At 43.6% G+C, this 20,620-nt stretch overlaps 1 protein-coding gene across 3 annotated transcripts in view; it reads right to left on the reverse strand.

Annotated features, from left to right (window-relative positions):
* Window positions 1-20,620, reverse strand: part of ARHGAP22 (Rho GTPase activating protein 22) — a 219,781-nt gene that overhangs the window by 99,971 nt on the left and 99,190 nt on the right. For all 3 annotated transcript variants that reach the window (XM_090278354.1, XM_090278352.1, XM_090278353.1), the window contains exon 3: window positions 10,190-10,277. In XM_090278354.1, coding sequence (XP_090134480.1) covers window positions 10,190-10,277 — 88 coding nt within the window. The remainder of the gene's footprint in view (window positions 1-10,189; window positions 10,278-20,620) is intronic.

The following is a 20,620-nucleotide window of genomic DNA, read 5'->3' on the forward strand; positions in this document are numbered from 1 at the left end:
CTAAATATGATCATACCTTTCCCCTGTTTAGGGGCATTCAGTAGCTCCTCGTAGCTTGTTAGACTGTCCAAATGCCTAAGCCTGGTACACAAGGCTCTTCGGGACCTGACCTTGGCTGATCTTCTAGCAAATCCAGCCACATTCCCCTTGCACCTGACAGTGCACCTACAGTATCCCATCGAATGGCTCAGTTAGCTCAGCTACCCCAAGCCCCAGGATATTTGCACAACTGTGTGTGTGTCTTCCCATGCTCCTCAGCTCAGAGAGGCACTGAGCACTGGGCTGAAGTTGTAGGCATGAATCAGACATGGACTCTGCCCTTGAGGAGCCCTAAGTCTGATGAGAGAAACATAACTGCCCCCAAAAGAAAAGAAAGTAAAAACCCAAGAGTTATTTCCAATAGCGTGTGAAAGGTGCAACCATAGAAGCAAGTGCAAGTTTGAATGAGAATCCTTGAGGGGGGAGAAGATGGTTACCTGCCTGGGATGAGGATGACAGCAGCAAGCCTAGAGTCTGGATCCATGCACCTACCCCAGTGCAGGGCAGGACACCTCCTGGAGCTCCCCCAGGCCATGGGGGTGGCCCCCACTGTGGGGTCGAGAAGTCAGGCAGAGTGTCACAACTGCCAAGAGCACTGGGGTAAGGACCACCTTATACACTCAGGAAGCCAGGCTAGCCCAGAAAGGCACACCTCGTGGGCCACTAAAGGCTCTTTTGATTGACCTCATTCAAGAGATGGCTTCAGTTTCACCTAAGGGACCAGGGGAAGGTCTGGCCTACGAGGGTAATATTCCTGTTGTCTCTGTAGGAGAGTTCCACTTAAAGGCCTCTCTACCTCAGAGGATTAGGAGTGGAAGAGCTAGAGGAAGACTCTAGGCAAGCAGTCTCTGCAGCATTTGCAGATGTGTTTTTCTATCAACAGGCCTGAAGGGAGAAGACAGAGGGCAGGAGTGGCACCAGGGCCTGGTGCTGGAAGGGGAGAACACTAGACTGGGTGTGATGGGTCAAGCATGCTCAGACCTTGGGGAAGCCACATCTCTTTTCTGAGTGCCAAGTCCATACATGGGATAAGAACACCGATAAGATGAGGACTGAATTCATTTATGAATTGGGGCTTTGAGGGCTAGGGCACTCCAGGGAGAGACTAACAAGGAGCGCTAGAGGACTGCACTTACAGGGTGGAGCCTATCACGAGGCAGAAAGTAAAAGTAAAGTCTGTGTTTACACCCAAAAGCCCACATTCAGGGCCAGCTTCATGGCCTGCAACCACGACAGTCACATAAGACCCCCTTCTAGAAGAGCCCTGTACTGAGAATTTAATGCTCTGCAGCTGCTGTCTTGAAATTTTCAATAATTTTGTCTTTAAATTTGTGTTTTAGATGTGGGGTTTCATGAGCCTGCAGAGCATGTGCTGAGGCTGGAACCTCGGCTTTCCCATGGTCCTGCTTTCTGCAGCCTCCAGCCTCTATGGATTTCTGACTTCCTCCTGCCTCCTGATGCCGAGGGCCCACCAGCTTCCTCCCCACCTCTGCCCAGTGCCTGCTGCCACCTGCTTCTCTGTACCTGGTGGAGGCCCAGGCCCAAGCACAGGGAGGGCTGGCATGGAAAGCATGCACCTGGAAGAGCCTTGGTGTAGCATGTGGTGATCCCTGTCCAGGCTGGCAGCACGCGTGCACACAGTGGGGACAGCAGGCTATGGAAGGGGAGATGCTTGGCTTGAATTCTTCACAAGGAAGAGGCATGGCATCTGGCCGACAGGAGGCAGCCTTGGCATCTAGTGGGTGTGTGCTTGGCAACTTGGAGGACGCTGGGTACTTATAAGGGTCTCCTCTCCTCCCACATGTATCCCTGTGCCCAAGGGAATGCACCATTTAAACAGCAAATAAATGACACTAGGCCTGGTCAGCCTCTACGCCTGCATGGAGTATGACCGCACCTGCTCCTGCCTCACATTTCACATCCATTCATGTGGCCATCAAGCCCCAGGGAGGTCCTCTTTCCTCCAGAGAAGCAGCTCAGAGCTGCAGGCAGTGTGGTGGCTTCCAGCCTCCTCAACTAGGTTGGAGACAGTCCAGTTTGCACAGGTTCCTCCTAGCACAGTGCCAGAATCTAGCATGGCCCAGGGCTAGAGCTTGCTTTGTTGCAGATTTTGGTCTCTGTGAACACAGCGTCCCAGCCCCTCATTTCTGTAGTGCCTCTCCACTGGGCTCAGGCTGGCTGCATACTGTGTGGAACCCAGTGCAAAATTAAGATGCAGGGCTCCATCTTCAGAAAGCAGGGGAAAAGTGCCATTACATTTGAAGCTTATTTCCTTTCTTTAGTGAGCTGTATTTTGACCTGTCAAAGTTTTGGTCCCTGGACTAGCATCACATGGAGCCAGGTGTTCTCCCTCTCTCCTTCCCTCCCTCCCTTTCAGTTTCTGGGTACCTGTGAAACACCAGTTCTCTGTTTCTATGTCAGGCAGTGCACTGCGGAGCCTCCTCATCTGGGTTTGTGCTGTGCAACACACTCCACCAGACAGATTCTTCTGAGCACTTGGAATGGAGCTAGTGTAACTGAGCATCAGAATTGTCAATTTCATCACAACTATGGCTTGTATTAGATTTCTACTAATAGATCTGTTTTAGAACATGATTTTGGCCAAAGGAATGAGCTGCACTCTCCTCTTCAAGGGCATCCATTCCAGGGATACCAGTGGGAGTTTCTCATACCCGGTTCTGTGTTTAGTTGAGAAAAGTGAGGTTAAGATAGGAAGGCCAGACGCAAAGCAGGGAAATACAAACAACTACTCTTGTATTTGCTGACTCTCTCACTCTTAGAGGTAGGAAGCTCCTCTTAGCTTCTCATCTAATTTAATTTCTAGTCATTACCCATCGACTGGCGCTCTGTGGGCAACTCAGCGGGACTGTGTGAGGTCAGGCTGATACACAGGCTGACTGGTACCAGGTGCCAAGATTGGCTGAGATCAGCATCCCACTCAGGAGGCAGCTACTGTGATGATCGATGCTCTGTGGATGTCGGGAGCAACATAGCAGTCTACCTCCACAGAGTAATCTGTGTCTACTGGCTCCAGTTCAAGGTGAGACGTCAGAGAGCAGGCAGCACTTCTCCTAGTTGCTCTAAGCTATCGGCCAGATAAGGGCAGGCAGTTGCAAGCTCAATGCCCAGGAGTGGCTTCGAAGACCCATAGCAACCATAAGAAATTGCTGGCACCTGTTCTCTCTGGGTGACACCTTGGAGGTCACCAAGGCCAATCCTCTTATCTCACTGATGGGGAAACAGAGACTAAGAGAAGGGGAGAAACCTGATTTGGTTGCCCCATCAAGTTAGGGCTGAGTTGGTAACTACACAGAAAGAATCAAGCCTCAGCTTTGAGTGGACAGGCTTCTGAGTTGCCTTACTCATGGGACCCTGTGAGTACTGTGGTAGGACCCCTCATCCTGTTCCTCTCATGGCAGAGAAGTCTCCTCTGTGGAACTTCCTGCCAAGAGGGGGGCATAGCTTACAAAGTGGCAAAGATGAACAGACCCTCCTGCCTGGTCCTTGCAATCCCGTATCACTGCTCTAGTGTTCTTTCTTTCTTTTAATTTTTATTTTTAAAAATTGTCTTGAGAGAGAGAGATTTGTGGTTCCACCCATTTGTACATTCTTTGGTTGATTCTTGTATGTGTCCTGATTGGGGATTGAACCCTCAACCTTGGTGTATGGGATGATGCTTTAACCAACGGAGCTACCTGGCCAGGGCCCTAGTGATCTTTCTAACATATGATCTCAGTTTTAACCACCCCTTCTGCCAGCTGAAGATTTTCAACAACTCAAGTTCAAGCCTCTTTGTCCAGCATCCCAGGCCCTATAAGATCTGGTCCCTGCCAACCTTTCCATCTCTGTCCTCTGCTACCTGAGTCTCCTGTACACCATGCTTCTCTAGGTCTCTGTGCCTTTGTGAACTCTATCCCCTGATCTGGGCCACCTGGGAATGTCCTTCTCTGGTTTGCCCATCTGAATAACTTCTACTTTTCTGTCAAGGCTTAGTGAAACCTTTCCCAACCGCCCAGGCAAGTTCCCCACCATCCCCCCACCCCCTGCCATCGGCTCTCACCCGAATGACACCTCTGTATGAGCACTTATCACACAGTATTGGGATTGTTTACTTATAGGTAATAGCGAAGCAGTAACTGTGTTATTATTCAGAATATTGATAAACAGAGAGACTGCCAAGAGGCAGGAATGTAAAAACATGAGCCAGTCACTGGATCTCACTGCAATCTCACCAAACCCACATCACTTGGCTCTTTTATTATCTGCAGTTTACAAACGATGAAACAGAGACATAGAACATTCACTGACTGGTCCTGGGTGGCAGGGCTGGGCTTATGTCGGTTCTCCCTGACTGACAGAAAACAGGTACAAACAGGGAGATGGTGCCCGGGCTTGCCTCCTGACTCTTTGGGGAATATTCCTATCTGCATGCAGAGGCTGTCTTACTCCAGGAAACATCTGCAGCCTCCTCACTCGGGTACAATCAGCCACATCTCCCTGATTTCCCTGAACCCCCAACTCTGCCAAAACCTCAAAGCCATCCTTACGCAGCCTACTGCTGGCAGAGTGCCCACCGGGTGTTGTGGAGTGTGTGGGAGGCCCCAGTGGCCTGGCGGGAGGGAGGCAGCCCAGGAGCTCGGTGGGAGAGCAGGGGTCTGCTAGACCTCTGAGCTGGGCAGCTTCCACTGGAGCTTCAAGGAATTTATCTTGAGAAATATGGTCTGTAGGGCTCAAAGTAGATGTGTTCTGCTATGGGAACTGGGCCCAGACTTCAGGGAAGCTGTTACAGCCTCCTGTCCTCTTGCTCAAGAAGATGGTACTTCTCTGCTCTTTTTTCTGAGATTCAGGGTGGCCTTTGTCTCACTTGGGGCTGAAGGCCCTACAAGCGGGGCTCCTGGCACTTCCTGGAGGTTGGGACTGGACAGGCACCCATCATGGTGCCCTGGTGTGGCTCTGTGAAAGGCCAGCAATGTGACATTTGGCCCGGCAGAAACAGAACCATAGACTGTGTCTGGTGCCATGCACGCTGATGGAGACTGCCACCTGTCAGCTCCCCTCCCTTCCTGAAAATACCCCTTGCTTCCATTGTCGGATGCCTTGGTGGGTGGGTCTGTCCAGCCGCTGGAGCAAACAGTCCTTTCCTCCCCACCCCAGTTTGTCAAGGGTGAACACATGGCCTAACCATGACCATTGAGACTTTGGACACTGAGCCAGTGACATGAGACTGAAGAAGAGTCAGGCAGGATTCAACCATCCAGCCCAGAGCACCCCTCTGCACTCCGTTCCCAGCTCCAAGGTCCATGAGTCGCCCTGCCACCTGCCCTTCCACATGCAAGTCTCCAGCTTCTCAGTGTTCTGCAGGGCCCCATAGCCTCCAGCCAATTTCCCCTTCACCTGAGCTAGCCAGAGCTGGCTTCTGCTACCTGCAGTTGGGATTCTCAAAAGACATGCCCAGCAATGGAGGAGACATGATAATCTAGTGGTTACTTGCCAGAGACTTAGGGCTCTACCTGAATCCTTGTAGTGAACTGACCTGCTTCCCTTTGGTAGCATTATGCTGATACCGGAAGAAGGATATTAGTAATGAGTTACTCTGCTTTTTCATTACCTAATTCTTCCTACCAAACACAAGCATCTCATGGGTTTAGCAACTCTTTTCATCCAGAGTGCCAGAGCAGGCCTATTCACTCCTTGCCCATCCCTGTGGCCAAATGCCTGCATTGCCAAGAAGTGTCTGGGTGGCCAACAGGATCAAGTCTGCAAGGAAAAGACAGTTTTCAAAGAGCTGGGAGTGGGTGGTGTTTGTCAGGTGAAACTCCGGTCACTAGTTACAGTGTGTGTGTTGATTGTTTTCCCACACCTCCAAGTAATTCTCAGTCAGCTGGGTGTCCTACAGTTTAACTATGTTCTATCTACATGAAAACAATTTTCAACCTTTTTCATTTCACAGCACACATAAACTAATTACTAAAATTCTGCAGCACACTAAAAAATATATTATTTGCTGATCTGTCAAAAAAAAAAAAGGTATAATTTTGATTCATTCACACCAGACAGCTATTGTTGTGTTGGCTGTTGTCATATTGTTATTTTACAATCTGAGGGAGAAGAGGTCAGTGCCCTGAACTAAATAGTCAGGTACCGCATGTTGTAAAAGTTCTTGTGGCACACAGTCTGAAAATCGCTGCACATGGAGAAAGATCAGATCCCACAGGTTAAAGGTTCAGTCCCAGAAGACTGCTCATCCCTCTATTCCAGTCTCAAGTCCAGGTTGTCACCTGTCCTTCTGACCAACTTGCTATTGACTGAAGCTTCCAACAACCCCCTCCTTATGTTTAATTTGTTAGAGTGGCTCACAGAACTCAGGAAAATACTTTCTAGATTACTGGCTTTTTATACAAGGATATGACTCAGGAACAGCCAAATCTAGGGATGCATAGGGCAAAGGATGTGGCAAGGGTCGCAGATGTACCATGCCCTCTCCAAACACGCCACTCTCCCAGCATCTCCATGTGTTCACCAACCCAAGAGCTCTCAAATGCTGCTATTTTGGGTTTTTATGGAGGTTTTTGTTAAAGAGGCATGGTTGATTAAATTGTTGGCCACTGGCGAGTGAATTAACCTCCACCCCCTCTCCCCTCCCCAGAGGTCAGGCTTGAAACTGAAAGTTAGGACCTCCTAATCACAAGGTTGGTTGCTCTGGCAATCAGCCCACATCCTTAGGTGCATTCCAAGTCATCATTAACATAACAATAGACACCTTTATCGCTCTCCTCAGGTAGGAAATTCCAGGGTTTTGGTAACTCCATGCCAGGAACTAGGACAAAGACCAAATATATATTTCTTCTTATAAATCACAATATCACAGGAGACAACTAACTGTCCAGGCAGGAGAAGAGGCCCAGGTGGAAAAGTGACTGCTTCCTGGTGCCTGGCTCCTCCGGGCCTGACCCAGAGCCAGCGTCAGAATGTTGGTGAAGAGTGGGGTTCTGCGGCCAGAGCTGGCTTAAGCTGCAGCTCTTCCCCCTTCCCCCTTAATGATTGTGGGGACCCAGCCAGAATCAGAGGTATGGCCTGGCTGAAATGGCTGGGAGTGAGCAGGAGGCATGCAGGGCCTGTTGTGGAATTGGCAGGTCCCTCCACTAGATGGCACTCAAAATTTTACTTTTCTTCATTTTTAACTCTGATAAAAATTGTGATATTTTAATACTGTTGAAGAGTACAAAGCAACAGATTTTAAGTCATAGAACTAGTATTAAAGTTCATGTAGTTTACTTATGCATTATTATACTTGGATTTCTATCACATTTTCAAGAGTTGTTAAGTTTTTCACCCTCTGGGCACTGGGGTTTGGCAAACATGTGCCCTAACCTGACCTTCCCCAGCAAGAATGATGAGTCCAGCGGAGTCTAGGGGAAGTTATTGACTCTTTCCTCTTTTAAAAAAAAAATTAAGATTTTATTTATTAATTTCCAGAGAGAGAGGAAGGGAAGGAGAAAGAGAGGGAGAGAAACATTGTTGTGCTAGAGAATCAATTGATTGGTTGCCTCTTGCACACCCCCAGCCAGGGACCTGGCCTGCAACCCAGAAATCAAACCGGTGACCTTTCGGCTTAGAGGCTAGAGCCCAATCCTCTGGGTCATACAAGGTAGGGCAAGTCTTTCCTCCTTAGTGCTTCCCAAAGGGTGACTGAATCCCTCACTGCTCACACCCAGTCTGCTTTCCCTGGGCAGCCTCACAGCTGTGGGCACCTCCCCAACCACCCCAATCTGAAGCCTTCAGGCATGTGCATAGGGAAAGAGGGCAGAGATGACAGTCCTCGAGACCTCTAAAAATTTGGTGCTTAGGCTACTGCTGTGCTTGATATAGAGGGGTGCAAGGAGCTTTTTTCTATAATTGCATCCTTAGATCTCCCAGACTCAGGTGGTTAAGACCCTAGAACCTGTGCCTGTGTTGGAGGGCAGCTTAAGTGTATAGCTTTGGAAGTCAGACTGCCTGAGTACGAGCCCTAAACCTACCTGGCTGTGTGTCCTTGGACAAATCTCTTATCCTTTCTAACTCCCCATGCCCTTTTTAATAAAACAGACACACCTTAGTTGGTTGTAGGCAAAATAAAGGCCCCACAGAAATGTCCACATCCTAATTCCTGGAAACTGTGAATGTTACTTTACATGGCAAGTGGGTCTTTATCCCTCCAGAGTCAAGAGATCCTTATAAATAGCTCTGACCCAGATAAAGAGCATGCACAGTGGTAATTTTTTCCTTTCTGGTCCTTGGGCACATGCTCATTGCCTTTCTGAATTTGTAGCTGAGGTGTGTTGACCTCTACCTTTTCATTTTCTAGTCTTAGGGCTTCTCCCCCAGCCCTTCCTTCCATGTGCCCAGCTCCCCTCCCCTAGATGGCAGGGCCCTCCTTCATTTCTTCTCTGTTTTCTTTACAGAAGCCTTTACCCCTGTTCTAGAGTTGACCAAGCCTCAGTCTTCCACTCCCTATCCTGGGATCATTCTGTGCCACCTTCCATGGTACTTGCAGTAGATGAATGCCCAAGTAGAGTGCGTGAATGAAACCATGTCACTTTAAGTCCACATGCAGAGCATGTAGTTGGAGGGTTCCCTGCACTTCAGCTTCAGCAAGTGCCCCCTGGCATTCCCAGGGTAGACAGAGCAAAGGTGAACATGCCCTGCTCTAGGCTTGGGTTTGCTCTCTTGTGCTCCCAGTGGGCGATTTGCTAATGGCTGGACCCAGCCTGGGAATGATCCATGCCTCGCTGGACAGTCTAAAGTCAGGTCACCTTTTCAGAGTGGTTGGGTGGCCATGCTGCTCTGAGACTATAAACTTCCTGTCTCACAGACCCCAGTCGATTCATAGCCACCACTTTCCAGAAGAACATTTAAAATTGATTCACACACATAGGACATGATGACTAGCTGCCCTGCCTTGACCTTCAGGTACACTGTTTCTACCCACGTGGATGTCCTCCTCAAGCACCTGCAACTCTCCTTGAAGGCCTTCTCTGTCTGTAGGAAGCTTGGTCCATGTGCAGGGCAGGCCAGATATGCCAGTGTGAGCTTCCCAGGAAGTACCTTGCAATTAATGGCTGGTGTGTACCCCTGGCCTCCACACTTCTTGGGTGAGACATCTCTGAGGCCTGTTCCCCGCAGTCCCCACAGCCTCCACAGTCCCTTTGGAACTGAGTCCGGGTGCTGCAGCAGCAGCCAGCTCAAAGCAAAGCCTGCCTGGCTCTCCTCCCTTCCTGCTCCTTTCTCCTTGCTTTTTGGACATTGCTTCTGAATAAACTGCTCAGATACCCAATTAGGCTCTGCTTCCTGGGGCGGTGGGGATGGGAGGTAGTTGGGGGGAGTGGTCAGGCTGAATACAACACAACCTGACTGTGGAACTAGGCCCCTTTTTGAACAAACTGCCTCATCTGCAAGACTCATTTCCTAGCTCAATAACAATCACACTTTAAAACAGCGGTTCTCAACCTGTGTGTTGTGACCACTTTGGGGGTCGAATGACCCTTTCACGGGGGTCGCCTAAGACCATCCAAAAACACATACATAATTACATATTGTTTTTGTGATTAATCACTATGCTTTAGTTATGGTTGGGGGTCACCACAACATGAGGAACTGTATTAAAGTGTCGCGGCATTAGAAAGATTGAGAACCACTGCTTTAAAATAAGGAACTTCAAAAAATTGTTTTGTGACTGCTAACATGATAGCAGTCCTTTGGATTAAATTCTTTCCTTTCTCCCACATCTCAATTGTCTGTTTTGGAATTCATAGTAAAGTTTATTTTAATGTTCTGAATTGATGCTAGTGACTCATTTGTATGTGACCCAGATTTGTTGTTTGACCCTTCACCTTAAGGTGAGGTGTCCCGGTTGAATGGTTTCTTCCCTTGTGTTTCCTGTGAATTTAAAAATCCATCAGAATCTAATTATCCACATAATTGATTGGATTTTCTGATTTTCCCCCAGATTTGCAAAATCCTCTACATTTGGCCCAAATTTCCAAGTTGTGCTTAGAAATAGCACTGGAGTTTCATGAAGGAGCTCTGCCCTTCCCAGGCTAAAGGTGTGGCAAAACCCCCACTGGGGACCAGGGCCAGCCCCAGCGCAGAGCTGCAAGGTGCTCAGGCCTACCTGGGCTGATTTCAAAGAGGTGCTTCCCCACATCCTCAGGGCCAGGAAGAAGTTGGGTCACCTGCATCCCTTGCAGAGAAAGAGATCCCTAAAGCAGAGAGACAAACACAAACACAGGTTGTATGAGATGACTGGAAAGGGACTTCCATGGTCAGGTCTCCTGGAGAGGGAGAGAGGGGCCATGGGCTCGGGGGCCCAGCTCTCCAGGCACTGGCTGGTAAGATTGGGTGCCAAGGAGGGGTGTAGGCCTCCTCTTCAAGGTAGGTGTCAGGCTCAGCTCAGGCCCTGGCTGGGTCCCAGGGGAATGGGGCGGTACTACCTTCTGCACACACTGTTGGAGAAGCTGTGCCCAGAGTTCTTGCTCCCCCGGTTAGGGATGGAAATGCAAGTCTGGAGCAGGGTGGAAGGCTCCTGTCAAGCAGAGGGCTCCTAGTTCCAATGTCCCCTTTCTGGGACAGGAATGTTAGATTGTAGAAGGTCAAGGAGAGAAAGGTTGACACACTGGAACTGGCCTCTCCTATGTAACTGTCCCTGAGGTGACATGGGAGAAAGGATCAGCAAATCTGTGTAACTCCAGCTCTGTCCCCTCCTGGCCAGGTGTGATTTCTTTTAACTGTTTAGTGGAAGTGAGCTGTCACACAGGAAGTATCCAGCACATATTGTGCCACGGGCCTGGTAGATCAGTGCATGTATATTATTGGGGTCACACAGCCAGTAACAGTTGAGCCAGGATTTGAACCCAGGCAATTAGGCCATAGGGATGGAGTTTAAGATGGGTTTCCCATGGAGAGAACCAAAAATATGTAGTCAAAGCCACATACAATCTGAACTGAGCAAATGTGAGCATGAACAAAATGAAAAAAGGCCTCAACAGAGATCAATAACTAACATAGAGAAGGGGGACAAAGAAGGCCCACTCCACTCTCTAATTCTGAAATCTGGTAACGAGGCCGAAAGATGTAGAAAAAGAGAACAGGCCATAGATATGGGTAGGCTGCACATCCTGGCCGTGTAACCTTAAGCAAATGGTTTAATTTCTCTGAACCTCAGTTTCCATATCTCTACAGTGTAACAGTAACTCCCACTTCTCAGGGATGTTGCGACCCCAAATTTCTGTTCACGAAATGCTGTTCTAGATGAGGTGCTGTCTGTCATGAGCACCTTGACTTACCCTTCCCCCATCCATTAGGCTAGGCCTCCTTTGCCCCCTTCTTTATGTTAGTGATTGATTGCTGTTGAAACTTTTCTTCATTTTGTTCATACTCAGATTTGCCCAACTTAGACTTTGTGTAGGTTTCTAAAACTTTTATTGAAAAAAATTTTTATTTATTGAATTCATTGAGGTGACATTGGTTAATAAAACTATATAGGTTTCAGGTTTACAATTCTATAATATATCATCTGTATATTGTATTGTGTGTTCACAACCCCATGTGTGGCTTTGACTATACATTTTTGGTTGTCTCCATGGGAAACCCCTTTTAAACTCCAGCCTTACAACTTAACTGCCTGAGTTCAAATCCTGGCTTAGTTATTTATTGGTTGTGTGATCCCAGGCAAATTGCTTAACTTCTCTGTGCAATGTCCCAATTTCCTTATATGTGAAGTAGGAATGATAATAGTACTTTGTGGGGCTCTATGAGCATTACATGAATCAGTACTTTGGAAGTCCTTAGAGCAGTGCCTGGCACATAGTGAAAGCTGTGTGTTTGCTAAATAGAGCCCAGCTATTATTGTGTGTCAGGACTCCATGCTTAGTGGGGGAACATCCTCCCTGTGTCTGCACTTGAGGTGAGGAGCATGGCCACGTGCTTTACCCACTTCACTTCCAGTCCCCCACAGTATGCAAGCTCACAGAGCTCTCCTGTCCCTACTCCCAACTTTTCCAATTCTTGGCTTTAACAGGGTGACTGGAGCCTCTGCGTGGCTGCTATAGTCTTGTGCCTCAAGAACACAAGGGAATTCCTTTTCTCATTTAAGCAATGTAAAGGAAGAATGACGTCTTTACCCACAGTTGCTTGCTTTAGAGAAATTACAGCAATAAGCCAGAGAACCAGCTGGCAACTACTGTAACTGAATCAACATTTACTTTCTTTCTAGGGAAACTGGAGCTACTGGGAATAAGTTAGGACCGTAGCCCCAGGACTGCTGTAAGAAACAAGGAAATATGACTCCCAAACCAGTAGAAAATCATTAGTAATAAAGGGCAAGTGTAATTAGAGGGTCTTAAGGGCAAATGTAATTAGAAAATCTGTGAGAAGGAAGTTAACACCATTAGCATATTTATAAATCACAAAAGGGGCATCCTGAAGGGGAAAAGATCGTCATCACCAGACAAAGGGAAAATGGGAGAAGGTAGTTGACAGTATTAGCATATTTACAAATCACAAAAGGGGCATTTAAATAGTGGAGTTAGATTGTAATTCCAAAGTATCCAGCATGGAGAAATGGGGAAGGAAAGGGAGAGGGAGGGGGGCTTAATTAATTAATTAATTAATTAGACAAAAATGGGAGAGCGGCTTTAAATGCATTAGGAATAAAAGCAGCCAGCTCCCTCTTTTGACGCGCACATTCTCCTGGCTGAGGGTGCGCCCGACTCTGCAGACTTGTGAATAAAAGCCTTGCTTTGCTGCTCAAGTCCTGGTATCGGTTTTTATTGTGAGCATTTCTCACACTGCAAAACATGCTCATTAGAGGGTGCGGGCAAGATCCATCACTGGCTAATGGATTGGGTCTTCGGGGTTTGCTGTTTCAGTAAGTATCTTGTGTAATCTTGGGCACTCTTTTTTTTTTTCCCTCTGTGCCTTAATATCTGTCATCCGTAAAAGGATAGTAACAATATTGACACCGACATTACTTTCTACTACAGACAAATGTAAAAGCAGCAATAGCTACTGTTTACAGAGCTTGTACTATATTCCTGACTCTTTGTCTAAAATTATTGGGTTTAATCTAACTAGAGGCCCCCATGGGGGTAGGCACTATTACCTTCACCCTCTTGGATGAACAGATGAATGTGGGAGAGGTGAAGCAACCAGCCCTATGCCCCTTGCTAGTGAAGGTGAGCTGAGATGTGCACCCAGCTGTGTCTGATGCTGGACCACTTTGCTTCTCATATTTGTGACAGCTTTTTGTACAAGAAGCTACCATGGAGAGCAAGGCTGTGACTTTGGGACCCACCATTCACCTCTCTCTCAGTTTAGCCCCATTGTGACCCCCACTACTGCAAGGGGTCCTCAGAACTGGCTTTCAGAGACACCCAGTTTCCTCCTATGGGTCAAGAGATGGTTTAGATTCCACCATTTTGCTCAGGCGCAGAGGGCGGGAGTTGGGGAAGGGTAAGAGCAGAGGGTTTTGCTTTCTTGTGGAGTATGACACTTGTAAAGACTCTGATGAAAAGACATGTAAGGAGTCAGTAGGAAGCTTTCTGTTGAAACACCTGGGGTAGGTCTCCATCTGGAGTGGGCATCAGAATCACCCCAGGGCTTGTTAAAACAATTACAGTAAAATAATTTTCAAACTTCTGGTCAGGATGGAGGTAGACACACTTTGGCATCTCATGCAACCACAAAATGAATTATGACTAAATCTCAAAACAAATAACATTCAGAACTGTCAGAAAATCAAACTGTATGGAAGTCTGACAAGCAACAATTTAAAGAAGCCACATCCATTCAGATGGGTAGGAGGCGCAGAGACATGGAGACTGGACTGAGGGGCGAGGAGACATGGTGTGGTGTGGAGAGGCATCGGCAGCACCACAGGCATGGGTGTTCTCACATTCATGTGTGGTGGATAAAAATTGGGAGGGGTACCTTGGGAGCAAGCGATCGATCCAAGCCCCAGGCCAGATAGCACAACCCAGGGTTCCAGCACCAGGAAGATAAATTCCCATAAGTTCTGGCTGTAAAAACCAGTGGGGGTTGGGGCAGTGGAAAAAACTGTTGTATTTTCAGGAAACTCAGCTTAAAGGGGATGCATGGTCTTAAAACATATGTCAACCCACCCACTCTGGGATTCAACACCAGGGCAACAGCTGGGATGGTTCCAGTCACAAACAGGGAATGGGTGAAGTGAGTGGATATGGAATGAGTGCTGAGTAAGCCCCAGAAGCCAGGCAGTAGCACAGTCTCCTCTCTGAGCCCTCTGCAACACAGAGTCACAAAGTGGTGAAGCAGGTTGCCCTGCTCTGGCGATTATCTAAGGTTCTGTCCCACACAATTCACAGGTGCCTTCTACCAGGAGGCAAAGAAGCTCTACCTAATACACAGGAAGACTGTCAAATTGTGGAGACAAAGAAATATGGCCCAAATGAAAGAACAGAATAAGACCCCAGAAAAAGAACTAAACAGAATGGAGGTAGCCAACCTATCAGATGCAGAGTTCAAAACACTGGTGATCCAGTTGCTCAAGGACATATTAATTATGGCATTGTTATAAAATAAGAAATGTAGGATATGCTAAGTAAAAAAAGAAAAAACTACATGGAATCAACAGTGAAGCTAGGATTCAAATCAATGATTTGGAACATAAGAAATAAATAAACATTCAACCAGAGCAGAAATAGGAAACAAGAATTCAAATAAACAAGGATAGTATAAGAAGATTCCGAGACATTTCCAAATGTGACAATATCTGAATCATAGTGATGCCATAAGGAGAAGAGGAAGAGCAAGAAATTGAGAACTTACTTGAAAAAATAATGAAAGAAAACTTCCCTAGTTTGGCAGAGGAAATAGACATACAAGTCCAGGAAGCACAGAGTCCCAAACAAGTTGGACTCAAAGAGGACCACGCCAAGACATATCGTAATTAAAATGCCAAAGGCTAAAGATAAAGAGAGAATCTTAAAAGCAGCAAGAAAAAAAAAGACAGTTACCTACAAAGAAGTTTAGACTGTCAGCTGATTTCTCAAAAGAAACTTTGCAGGCAAGAAGGGACTGGTAAGAAGTATTCAAAGTGATGAAAAGCAAGGACCTGCAACCAAGATTACACTATCCAGCAAAGCTGTCATTTAGAATGGAAGGGCAGATAAAGTGCTTCCCAGACAAGGTAAAACTAAAGGAGTTCATCTTCACCAAGCCATTATTACATGAAATGTCAAATAGACTTATTTAAGAAAAAGATGAAGATCAAAACTATGAACATTAAAAAGACAATAAATTTACAACTATCAACAACTGAATCTAAAAAAATGTGCAAAACAAAACCAAAAAAATGAACTAAGCAAACAGTCAGAACAGGAACAGAATCATAAGTATGGAGATAATTTGGAGGGTTATCAGCTGGGAGGGGGAAGTAGAAAAATGGGGGGAAGTTGCAGGGATTAAAAAGCATATTTGGTAGGTATAAAATAGACAGGGGGATATTACGAATAGTAAAAAGAAAATGGAGAAATCAAAGAACTTATATACAAACCTATGGACATGAACAAAGTGAGGGGGGATTGCTAGAGGGAAGAGGGTACTGGGCAGAGGGGCCAAAGAGGGAAAAGTTGGAACAACTGTAACAGCATAATCAATAAAATATACTAATAAATTTCCATATGTCTTTATCAATAATTGATAGAACAAGTAGATAAAAATTCAGTAAGTATATAGATGACCTGAAAAATCACTAACAACCAACTTGACCTAATTACTGCCTCCTTCAACATCAGATATACATTCTTTTCAAATGGACAAAAAACTTTTACTAAGATGGGCATACACAAGTCTCAATAAATGAAAGAAAATTCAAATACAACATATGTTCTTGAACCACAATAGAATTAAGTTAAAAATCAGTAACAAAAAGATTTCTGGGAAATCTTCCAGTATTTGAAAACCAATTAATGTACTTCTAAATAATTCACAGGTCAGGGAAAAAATTTTAAAAGTACTTTGAACTAGATAAAAATGAAAACATAACATACAAAAATTTGTGAATTGCCTTTAAAGAAGTACTTAGGGGATAAATTATTGCACAAAATACTGATATTAGAAAACAAGAGAAGTCTCAAATCCATTACCTCAATTTTCACTTTAAGAAACTATACAAAGAAGAAATAGCAAATGAAACCCAAAGTAGAAGAAGGAAAAAGTAAAGATTAGAGTAGCTATAAGTAAAATGCAAAAAAAGAAAAGAAAAAAAAGAAAGAGAAAACCAAGGAAACCAAAAGCTAGTTCTTTGAGGAAATCAATAAAATTGATAAGACTTTAGCCAGATTAAGTAGGAAAAAAAGAGAGAAGATAAATTACCAACATCAGGAATGAGAGAGGTGACATCATTACAGATTCTTCAGACAGTAAAAGGATAATAAAATAATGTTAAGAACAATATGCTAGTAAATTTGGCAACTTAGATGAAATGGACCAAAAAATACCCAAACTACTGAAGCTCTCTCAAGAAGAAATAGCTAAATAACCTTGTATCTGGTAAAGAAATGGAATTTGTAGCTAAAAACCTTTTCACAAAGAAAATTCCAGGCTCATATGGCTCTACTGGTAAATTTTACCAAATATTTAAGGAATAAATAATACTAACACTACACAAACTCTTCTTGAAAATTGAGAAAAGGGGCATACTTTCCACTGCATGTTATGAGGCCAGCATTACCCTGATATAAAACCAGCAGAAGCTATTACAAGAAAAGGACACTATAGACAATGTCCTTCAGGAACATAAATGCAACAGTTCTCAGTGAAATTTTAGAAAATCAGATTCAGCATTATATAAAAAGGCCCATACTTAATGACCAACTGGGGTTTATCCCAATTATGCAATGTTGGTTTTACATTTCAAAACTAATCAATGTAATTTATCTTATTAGTAAACTGAAAAAAAGAGAGCCCTGGTTGGCGTGGCTCAGTGGATCGAGTGCTGGCACATATGTATATATGCCCTTTACCAGGGCAAAGAAGTTCTCTTCCATTCCTAGTTTGTTGATAATTTTTATCAGGAATGGATGTTGAAATTTATATGGAAAAAAAAAAAGCTAATATTATGCTAAAAGCTTTTTCCTTAAGAGTAGGGTCAAGACAATGATGTTTATTTTCACTACTTCTATTAAACATTGTCTTGGAGTCCTAGCTGCTGTAATAAAAAGTAAAACAACAACAACAACAATAACAAACAGCCCAGGCTGGTGTGTTTCAGTGGATTGAGTGCTTGCCTGCGAATCAAAGGGTTGCTGGTTCGATTCCCAGTCAGGGCCCCTGCCTGGATTGTGGTCCAGGTCCCTGGTTGGGGTCTTGCAAGAGGCAACTAATGTTCCTCTTCCTCTCTTTATCCCTCCCATTCCTTCTTTCTAAAAATAAATAACTAAAATCTAAAAAGACCCACAAAAATAGTAAAAGTTGTCCAGATTGGAAAGGAAGAAGTAAAAGTGTTTTCACAGACAACATGATTGTCTGTGTTGTATATGTAGAAAACCGGGTGAAACCCTATCCAAAAATATTAAAAAGCTACTAGAAGTAATAAATAAGTTCGCAGGGTGTCAAGGTACAAGATAAATGCACAAAACGATACCTATCTCTATATACTAGCAATAAACAATTGGAAATTGAAAATCAAAACCATTTTTAATTGCAGCAAAAATATGAAGTACTTAGGAATAATATGGCAAAAGATGTTCAAGATCTATGCACTGAAAATTATAAATAATTGCTGGAGAAATAAAAGAAGATATGGAGAGATACAGTTTGTTGGTCAGAAGACTTACTATTGTTAAGATGTCAATTCTTTCCAAATTGATCTATAGATTTAATGCAATTCCAATCCAAATCCCAGTAGGTGTTGTGAAAAAATTGGCCAGCTAGCTATTCTAAAACTCAAGTAGAAGTGTAAAGGACCTACAATAGCCAGACAACTTTGAAACAGAATAACAAGTTGGAGATCTAATACTGCCATTTTCAAGACTTATCATAAAGCTACAGTAATCAAAACATTGTGATATTGGCATCAAGATAGATAAATAGATTAATGAAACAGGATATATAGTTCAGAAATATATATATATATATATGTAATTTTTGACAGAAACTGCAAAGGCAATTCAGTGGAGGAAGGATAGTCTTTTCACCAAATGGTGGGGGAACCATTCCATATTTGTGTGCAACAATTAAACTTTGATCAATGCCTCACATCATATACAAAAATATATTCAAGATGAATCATACATCTAAATGTAAAATCCAAGACTGTAAAACTTTTGTAGAAAACGTTTATGACTTTGTTTATTTATTTATTTATTTTTAGAGAGAGGGGAAAGGATAAAGAGAGGGAGAGAAACATTACTGTGTGGTTGCCTCTCACTCACGCCCCCAACTGGGGACCTGACGTGCAAACTAGTCATGTGCCCTGACTGGGAACCGAAACAGCGACACTTGGCTCTCAGGCTGACGCTCAACCCACTGAGCCACAGCAGCCAGGAAACCTTCATGACTTTGAGTTAAGCAAACATTTCTTAGATACAATGCAGAAGTACAGTTCATAAAAGAACTAATTGATAATTTGACTTATTTATATAAAAAACCCCTGCTCTTGCAAAGATATCATTAAGAGAATGAATGTATGAGATATGCTGGGAGGAAACATTTAAAAATCATAGACTGAATACAGGATATATAACATCTAAAAATAAGGATATTATATATACAGAAAAGATATATGAATATTTGAAAATCATGTATCTATATCTATATATGTCCAGGATATATAAATTTTTGAAAATAATGTATTCTGACACAAGGTATATAAAGCTGGCAAGGCTGTGTTTCTCCTAGAGGCTCAGGGGAGAGACTGTTTCTCTGCTTTTTCCAAAATACATAAAGCACTCTCGAAATTTTATAATAAGAAGACAAACCACTCTTTAAAAAAGGCAGATGATTTGAACAGATACTTTACTGCAGAAGATATAAAGATGTGGCAAATACGCTCATAAAAAGATCCTCTACATCATTAGTCATTAGAGAAATGCAAATTAAAACCACAATGTGATGCCACTACATATCTATTAGAATAGACAAAATTTAAAAGACTGACCATACCAAGTGTTTTTGTGAGTGTGAAGAACCTAGAACTCTCATACACTGCTGGGGAGTGTAAAATAATGCTATCATTTTGTTAAAACATTCAGCAGTTTCTTAAAAAGTTAAACATATATCTAAGATATGATCCAGCCATTGCCTTTCTAGTTATTTATTCAAGAGAAATGAAAATCTATATCCACAGAGAGATTTGTACATGAATGCTCATAGCAGCTTTATTTTTAATATCCAAAAACTGGATACAACCTAAATGGCCATCAACAGATGAATGGATTAACAAACCACAGTATAGCCATATAATGGAATATATCTCAGCCATAAAAGTAAATAAAAACACATGTTACAATATGGATGAATCTCTAAATAATTATACTGAGCAGAAGAGGACAGAGTATGTACTGACCTGTTCCATTTATATACAATTGTAAAAAATGCACACAAAGCATTTGCCTGGGATCAGGAGTCAGGAGGGGTGGGGATGGGGTTGGAGGGAGGGATTACAAAAGGATACAAATAAACTTTTGGGGAAAATAGATATATTTGGATATATTCATTATCTGATTTGTGGTGATGGTTTCATAGGTGTATGCATATATTAAAATTTACCAAATTGTACATGTTAAATATGTGCAGTTTATTGCACATTAATTATACCTCAATAAAGCTGTTAAGAAAAATTGACATGATTCAGTTATTGAAAAACTTAAAATGAGTGTGCGTGTGCACTTATTTTTTATAGTTGTGGAGATCTGAAATGAACCTTAATGGGCTGCAGTCAAAAGCTGGCAGGGCTGTGTTCCTCCTAAAGGCTCAGGGGAGAATCTGTCTCCCTGATTTTTCCAACATCTAGAGGCTGCCTGCATTCTTGGACTCCTGGTCCCTCCTTCATCTTCAAAGCCAGTAGCATTGCATCTTGAAATTGCTCTGAGGACCTTTGTGATTACATTTGGCCCACCTGGATAATCCAGGATAATTTATTCATGATAAATTCAGCTGATTAGTCACCTTGAACCCATCTGTAACCTTAATTACTTCTTGAATAACATAATATTCACAGGTTCCCAGGACATAGATATCTTTTGAAGACCATTATTCTACTTATCACAGAATACCTGGAACAATTTGGCTATGTTAATGTACTTCTTCAAATGTAAATTTTATGAAATCCAAAAACAAACCAAGTATATATGATGAAAATTTAATGTCAAAATTGAGATACGCTGTAACATAAAAAAAATAAAGTATCTCAATAATTTTATATTGCTTACATATTGAAATAATTTTTGCATATATTGGGTTAAGTGAAATGTATTATTAAAAGACAAAAACTTAGTAGAAAAATGGGTAAAGGGTATTAACAAGAAATTAATAAAAGAAATACAAATGGTCAATAAGCATGTTG

Source organism: Furipterus horrens, unplaced genomic scaffold, assembly GCF_987537825.1.
Source record: "Furipterus horrens unplaced genomic scaffold, mFurHor1.1.pri manual_scaffold_5, whole genome shotgun sequence".
NCBI lineage: Eukaryota > Metazoa > Chordata > Mammalia > Chiroptera > Furipteridae > Furipterus > Furipterus horrens.